At 39.5% G+C, this 8298-nt stretch overlaps 1 protein-coding gene across 1 annotated transcript; it reads left to right on the top strand.

Annotated features, from left to right (window-relative positions):
* Positions 1-917: 917 nt before the first annotated feature.
* Positions 918-8010, top strand: asmtl (acetylserotonin O-methyltransferase-like). Its single transcript, XM_086144931.1, is given in 17 exon segments — positions 918-989; positions 1270-1385; positions 1807-1938; positions 2024-2071; positions 2148-2212; positions 2298-2362; positions 2536-2644; positions 2959-3112; positions 3297-3473; positions 4899-5061; positions 5157-5341; positions 5429-5561; positions 5639-5779; positions 5917-6039; positions 7754-7792; positions 7795-7846; positions 7848-8010. Coding segments are annotated over 16 exon segments (1788 nt in total). The 5' UTR covers positions 918-989; positions 1270-1292; the 3' UTR covers positions 7957-8010.
* Positions 8011-8298: the final 288 nt, after the last annotated feature.

Here is an 8298-nt window from a genome sequence, read left to right as displayed (position 1 = left end):
TGACCCCAAGTACCAGAAATCGTCCAACTTCTTGATCTCCTTCTTGATCTTTTCGCTATGTTGTCAGGGGCTTCATGCTCTTCCAGGAGCATAAAGAATAAGAATAAGAATAAGAATAAGAATAAGAATAAGAATAAGAATAAGAATAAGAATAAGAACAACTTTATTTATCCCAAAGGAAATTGTTGTGCTACAGTTTCAAGTAAAACATAACAATAATAAATAATGGTAGGAAATTACATAAACAGTAAAAAAAGGGGGGAGAATAAGCAATACAAATAAAACTATAAAGTGTCAAAGTCAAGGCTATAAAGTGTTTTAAGGTCTTAAGTGCAAAGATTCGAAGATTCTCTGCAGCTGAAGGAAGAGGAATTAAAAAGTCTGATAGCCCCCGACAACATAGCTCCTAGGATCACTGGGATGTGCAAACCCCTCCACTATGGTAAGGTGACAGCTCACGGACCCATGACACCCACAACACCCAACAGAAGACGAAGAAAGTCTCTCATGCCACATTCAGTCATACGCAGAGAACAACATCAGCAAAATTTGACCACTGCATCATGGGTGAACCATGGGCAGAAGGCAGCTACAACAGCACAACAGGAAATATGTCTCATTATGCTTATTATTTATTGTATTGTCTTTTTCCAGACAAAAAAATGATATTTTATTTACTGTCTTTTGTCTTGCTGAGTTTGGACAGAGTATGTCAATTCAACTCTAAAATAGTTCATACCTCAACGATGCCAACTGAAATTTCTGTGGGATGATAACAGGAACATTCTATTTTTTCCTATACAATACAGTAAATACTGTATGAACATAGTAGAACTACCTCAGCTTTAAGGAATCGTGATTGGTGGAGATTTTCACAACGTATGACGTAACGACGCATACGTAATGACGTATGTGACATTGCGAAGTGGACGTTTCGTCGTGGTAGTTCCGGTAAGTTGCGGACCGGTGATTCCGACGTGCTTTTTCAGGTTAGTCCGAGCGCAACGTTCACTTCAAAGCTTACATTGAAATTTATGCTTTTTTGATTCAGTTTTCACTCCAAATGTCGTGCAAACCTCCAAGACGGTTGTTATTCTTAGCCAAGTAAATCGCAAACCAATGGCAAGGTGCTATATTTGCACAAGGGTGTTTGATCTAATTGCAGTAAACAGCAAAGCTAGTCATCAACAATCCCAAACAATCCTGGGTCACTGACTGTGAAAATTATAAAAATATATTTTGTGATATCTGCTCCTAACTGCTTTTCAGGGCAGTAAGAAGAAGAGCTCACAATGGTTTTGAACCCTGTAATTTCCAAACTTGCTGGGAAACTGGTCGTGCTGGCAAGTGCTTCTCCTAGGAGACTGGAAATTCTCCGAAATGCTGTATGTACCAGATGGATTTACTTCTTTCACTTAATCTAACATTTTTTTCTTTCTTGTGAAATTGTGTGATCTAATGCAACACATTCTTTGGAGTGGACTTCTATTGCTAATTTCTTGGCAGATAACTCCATCTGGTTGATTTGTAACTTCTGATAATCATTCATGTGTCTTTTTTATTCATTTCTTCAGTTTGGTTTCATGTGAAATTTGATTTTATCACTGTCCAAACCAAAGCAGATGAATTAAAAAAAGTATCTATCAATTAGCCATCAAATTTTTGGATGTGGTGAAAGAGGACTTGAAGTTGAAGAAGTCCTAACGCTCTGTGTCTATGCAAGGGAGAGTGTGTATTGGTTGCATATTTGAAATCTGAGCTGCAACATAATTTATTTTACTTTTTCTTTGTGCTCCTGCTTGTCAGGGGTTACGTTTTGAAGTGGTTCCATCCTGGTTTAAAGAAACCCTTGACAAGGGTCTTTTTAAAGAGCCCCATGAGTATGCAGTTGAGACAGCCAAACAGAAGGCTCTGGAGGTGGCCAGGAGGATGCCTTTTGTGAGTTTATCTTTGTTATGTGACATTTTGCTGGTTGTTTTGAATAAGAATGCAAAATGGATCTCATTGTGCTTATAATATTCAGAAACATCTTAAGACACCGGACATAGTGATTGGAGCAGACACGATTGTGGTAAGATGCAGAACGTGTGACACCACTGTCCTGCACCCTGCATGCTTTCTATTCACCTCAAGCATTTTTCCCGCAGACTGTCGATGGCATGATTCTGGAGAAACCAGTGGACAAGCAAGATGCTTACAGGATGTTGTCAAGGTTGGGATTTCATGGCAGACAGAAAATGGGCAAAGCCATTTTTTCAAAATGACTTTTCTACTCCTTCATTTATTTCCTGTGTCAGCTTGAGCGGCAAAGAGCACAGTGTCTTCACAGGTGTAGCTATAATCCTCTGCCATGAGAAAGACAGTAAGTAGATCATTTATTTTTGATTAATTAGTTATGCAGCATGTACACACTTAAATGTTCTTGTCCAGGTAATAATATAAAGTAGGATTTGCACACATTTGTTTGAAACAACATACATTAGAGAGCAATGCAAAGCTTCAATCTGTTGGACATTTCATTCCCGCCCACTTCAGATGAAGAGGTGGATTACCAGTTAATAGATTTCCATGAAGAAACAAAGGTGAAGTTTGCTGATCTGTCAGAAGATATGCTGTGGGAATACATTAACAGTGGTGAACCCATGTGAGTATGAAGGCACGGCCCTGTACAGATGTATTTGTAAAATATGGCTGATTTCCTGTACTGTATTTGCATCACCAAGCATTTAATCAATTTTGAGGTCATGTATCTGGATAAGCACCACGTAAACTTGGCGCTTTTTGGACTTTGATACCAGTGTTTTATTCCAAATCTGTTTGTCTTTCCCACATTGGCATTTGACGGGTTAAGGCAAAAAAATAAACGGTCTTGAGCAAGAATATTGCTTTTTTTGTCCTGCAAGTGAATATTATTCAATAAACTATCAAATTTAAGCGGAATTTGTCTCTTTGTGTCAGGGACAAGGCTGGTGGCTATGGGATTCAGGCCCTAGGAGGCATGCTGGTGGAGTATGTCCACGGAGATTTTCTCAACGTTGTGGGTTTCCCTCTTAACCACTTCTGCAAACAGCTGGACATTATTTACAACAGCTATCCTTCCTACTTAAATCAGGCAAGTGCATCTGTCCGCTTAAACCACACTTGACTGGCATTTGATACTTACGCCACCCCCAAACAACCTGCACATTCAGAACAGCTCTTCGACCAGTCCTACTCGTAAGGTTCGCTTTTGTCTCTCATGCAGTGCCATTTGTTTCCTTTTTTCATTGTTTATAAGCACCTGTGTCCCATGATAGGTGAAACAGAAAGGCAGAGACACTGAAGTGGGTGAGGGTTCCTGGACCTCGGCCAAAAGCCTGGATGAAGTAACAGACTGTGAGAAAACACTACCTATTACACATGACTGTAGTGAACCCAAGACAGAGGATCTGCATCAACTCATCCAGCTAATGGATGGATTCAAAGCCTCAAAGGTGATCTTGTTGAACACGTGTCATCACACTCTGAACTTTTCTGATTTCTAAGTGTAGTTAACTTTTAAATGTCTCAGCACAGCTAGGACATGACATGATGGAACCACTTTTTTATGCGGCTATCTGGCTCTCCCAACTACTACCATTGTCATCTAATTAGATATATGATCATATTATTGCCCTGTAACTTTTAAGAGCATAGGTAGAACACAGATAGACTATTGTATACATGAGGTAATCTGAAGGACATCAGTGATTGCAAAGTAGTAGCAGGTGAGAATGTAGCCAGACAGCATAGGGTGGTGGTTTGTAGGATGACTCTGGTGACAAGGAAGATCAAAGGGGACAAAGGCAGAGCAGAGGACAAAGTGGCAGAGGCTGAAAAAGTACTAATTGCGCTTGGCCCCAAACCCCCCCGGAAAAAAAAAGAAGAAAAAATATTAACGATGACAGAATGTATGTATGTATATGGTTCTGAGGTGGCTATTTGGTTGAGTGGTCACTTCTGACTTCCGACTACTGGTACTTCGGATCTTCGGTGACTGAATTGCATTTTTTTTGAGTCGCTTTGGATAAAAGCGTCTGCCAAATGACTGTAATGTAACGTAAAAAAGGGAGGCGTGCTGTATGTTTTTCCAGGAGGAGTTGAGAAAGGCTCCAGGTGGTCAGGGAGAGTGTGGAAGAGGTAAAGAAGGGGTTCAAGCAGGTAGGAATGGGTGGAGAGAAGTGTCCGGTACTATGCGATAGAAGACTCAGGTAGAATCAGGTGTGAGAGAAGAGGATACAAAGAATAGGGTTAGATGGAGAAAGTTGATTCGCTGTAGCGACTCTTGAAGGTAAAAGACATAATGAAAAGAAGATCACTGTGTCTGATAATTTTTCTGTGAAAAATCATACCATTTCCCAGGTAAGAAAAAACATTTAAAAACTCTTTCGGTCTTTCTAAGGTTGAACTAATGCCTTTTGCTGTTTCTTCCTCGGATTTGTTTTCAAATTAATGCAGTTTTAGCGTATACCACTAGAGAGAGCTCAAGTACCGCCAATGGTGTATCGCTGTCTTTTGAAAGCCACTGCCGAGAAAGTGTTTTGAATTTTTTGGCAGTAATTTAGCTTGTATTTCTTAGTGCAACACTGTGTTAACACTTTGTCTTTGACTGTAATTAGTAGACTTGGAGTTCAAGCCATTTTAATGTCCCCAAAAATATATTGTTCCTATAAGATAATAATGATGTAAGGTGACTGGCCAAATAGTATTATTAAAAATTACCATGAGAAAATATATATTTTTCGGAAGAAGGATTTTTTTCATCTTTTGTGTAAACTATATGATGAAATGCTGTTATACCAGCATTTTCTTTTGTATTCAAGACTTAACCAATGTAAATGAACCATAATATTACAATCTCTCTGCAAAACACCTTCCAGGCCCTGTTTACTGCATCCAAGATGCAAGTGTTTGATGTTCTACAGTGCAGGCCGGGGCTGGATGCAGCCCAGGTGGCCCAGGAGATCCAAGCCTCTGTAAAAGGGACCGAGTGCCTGCTGGAGGCCTGTGTCTCCCTCAAACTGCTGAAGAGTCGAGGCGGAAGTCAGTCAGCATTTTGCCTTATTGATTGTTACAAACTAAGTACCTAGCAGACACTTTAGGATTTGATCAAATTTGAGTTCTCTTGTATCTTACAGAATATGAGAACACGGATCTTGCGAAGCAGTACTTGCTTTCAGATGGTCCCTGTTCACTGCAAGGCTACATACAGCACTGCAACGACACTTTGTGGGAGCTCTTTTCCCACCTGGACAATGCGGTGCGGGAGGGAACCAACCAGCACTGTAAGGCCTTTGGGAAAGAATCCGAGAACTTGTTTCAGGTAACCTCCTCAAAGAGTAGCCTCAGATGTGTCTGCTGCAGGTGATAAACGTTTGACAGCTTCCCTCACTTTTGTTTTCATGAGCAGGACATTTATTACAACAGTCAAGAGGTAAAGATGAGGTTCATGAAGGCCATGCAGAGCATTGCTCAAGTCACAGGTAGAGCTGTGGCAACGGCCTTTGACCTGTCCGGTTTCAAAACAGCTTGTGATCTCGGAGGTGAGAGGAGACTGGTTGAAAGTTTGATGTTTTACCCCTGATAAACACTACATCCACATTTTTTTTTTTTCTGAAAGGATGCACAGGTACCATGGCCTGCGAGTTCATCAAAGCTCACCCTGGGTTGTCTGTGACAGTGTATGACTTGCCAGCTGTTATTGAAATGAATAAATGTTTCCATCCAACGCACACAGAAAGCAGGATATCATTTGTAGCAGGTCTGTTTATCTTCTAAACCTTGAACTGCTCCCGTGACTGGTGGCGTGTATTGAAAAGCTTAAAATTGTCCCCGAGTCCAAAAGCCCAATGTTGATGTGATTACTTCTCATTGCTCTTGTGTCCTCTGTATGAACAGGAGACTTCTTTAAGGACGAGTTACCCAAAGCAGATTTGTACATCCTCTCGAGAATTCTCCACGACTGGCCCGATGAGAAAGTGCATGTCTTGTTGAGTAAGATTGCAGATGTATGCACTCCAGGTAAGTTTGATGAAAATGTTTCACTGACAAGTTGAGCAATGCTAGATTTGAAAGTGCTAATGTTTGCCCTAATATTAATGTGGACAAATATTCATTTTAATTTTTTTTTTTTTAACTAATCCATCACAATCCATTTAAAAACATGATTACATATAATTACTTCTATTAAATTTCAATTACTACTAAATGTACATTATTCTGAACCTCTTTAAAGCCACTGCTGGCACTCTATCAAGCCTCGCCTTTTCTCTGAAGAGAGACAGTATTTGGATGGATAGATCTCCTTCTCAAAAAGCCCTTTAAGATACCTAAAGTAATAAACTGCTTAAACTGTCACTGTTGTTTTCGTGTTGATGAATTGTGAGATAAATCACATGTCTGCTGTCAAAGCGAAGAGGAAGTTCTCAGTGTGTTTGTAATGACTGTTCCAATTGTTGTCGCAATATCAACAACAATCTTTTTTTTTTAAATTGTATTTATTTATTATTTTATTTTATTATACCGTTTTAATACCTTGCTGGAAATTCCTCTCTGCATTTAACCCATCACAGATAGGTTAAATAAACAGTTGGCAGCCATTAAGCGGCACCAGACGAGCAGTTAGGGATTCTGTGTCTCGTTCAACAACACTTTGACAGGCTAGGAGGAGCTGGCAATTGAGCCAGGAATGTTCGGTTAATTAATGATAATGCCAAAGGCAGTAGTAAAGCCTAAAAACATTTAACATGATATAATATAACCTGATTAAGTGAAAGCTGTGTCTGCAGATGTCATACCAAATATTTAAAACCGTGCCATAACAATATGGATTAATCGAAGTTCAGAAAATGTATGAAACGTATAAGTTCTGTGAAGATGCATTTTTAGGGAGTCGCTTGTAGACATGTTTGTCTTAATTTTGCGCATGACTTTCGATGCGATAAGGTGGTCTCAGGATTCGAAAACAAACATTGTGGTCTGTGGTCGGCTGTGAAAGCCACAGGCAGACTCTGCAGGGAGAGGATGGGGGGTCTGTTTTTGGCTTGTTGACAGATAGTGAAGTCATATACCTTTACCTCTTCATCATCACTTGTGTAGATTCATGCAAAACCAAAAGGGAAAGAAATTATAGTAGCTTTAGCAACTGGATGCTTTTTTTTCTGTATTTTATTCTTGCATCTCCCCTACAAGCATTGTGAAGTCAATCTTCAAACAGAGGAATAAGAAGGTGCTATCTAAGGACACCATCTTCAAAGTGCTATAATCGCAATAGTTTTACCACACGCAAATATTCAGTATAGCTGATGGCTATAACTCCATTTTTTTTTTTTGGATCATCCAATTTACCTACTCGCCAATAGTCCAGAAATCATCGGGCAGATTGATTGATTGTTTGTGTTTATGTTTCATATGATCTTCTCAGCCACAGAAACTCAAACGAGATTGAAATTTTTACTTTATATCTGCTTTTGGTCTTTGCAAGAATCTGCAGGCTTGCAAAGACTTGCACAAGTTCTTTAATCTCTGGAATGCAAGAAGAAAAAAAAATCAATTGGTCTGTATAAAAAGCTCAGAGACAAGGCATCACCAAGTCTCAAAGCAAAGCGCATACCAAAATATTAATTGTAGTTTTCTTTTCCCTTTTTTATTCCCGAACTTAAATATTTGCTGAGGGGGAATGGAAAAGTTTTTTTCTTGTGTTGTGTAAAAGAAACTACTCTCACCGTGCTGCCAGGGTGTGGACTCCTGCTGAGTGAGATCTTCCTGGATGAAGATAAACAAGTCCAAGTCGCAGACCGCTCCAGCCACTCAGTATGAGTGAGGGGAAACAGGAGCACCACAGAATACGCTTTGCTTTTCAAGAGCCATGGTTTTATCACAGGACATGTCAGACACGCCGACAACTTCCTCAATGCCATACTTTGCATCAGAGTATGAATGACTAATTGACTACGAGACACAAGGTCTTGTGATAATTAGTGTCTTGTTTTGTTATTTTTCTTCATATAGAGCCAAGTTTACACGAAAAATTAGCTCAACATTTACTCATGCTTGATGCATAGATTTGTTGCCCTCATATTTAAAGGCACTTTAAAAAAGCAAAAGAATCAGTATAAAACATTAAAGTGGGGACGTTGCAAAAATGCATCGAACTTTCGTGATTTCAAACTTTTTCCATTTGCTATGCCTGTTCATTTGAAATGGAAATAGAATAGAATTGAACTTTATTAATCCCAAAGGAAATTCTTTAAAGTGAAAGAGTGTTCGGGAGTCAGGCTG

Source organism: Fistularia commersonii, chromosome 4 (genome assembly GCF_037954325.1).
Source record: "Fistularia commersonii isolate RoL2024-O1a breed Wild chromosome 4, RoL_Fcom_v1.0, whole genome shotgun sequence".
NCBI classification, from domain to species: Eukaryota; Metazoa; Chordata; class Actinopteri; order Syngnathiformes; family Fistulariidae; genus Fistularia; species Fistularia commersonii.
The sequence above is the reverse complement of the archived record's forward strand: the minus strand, read 5'-3'. Positions and strand labels throughout refer to the sequence as shown.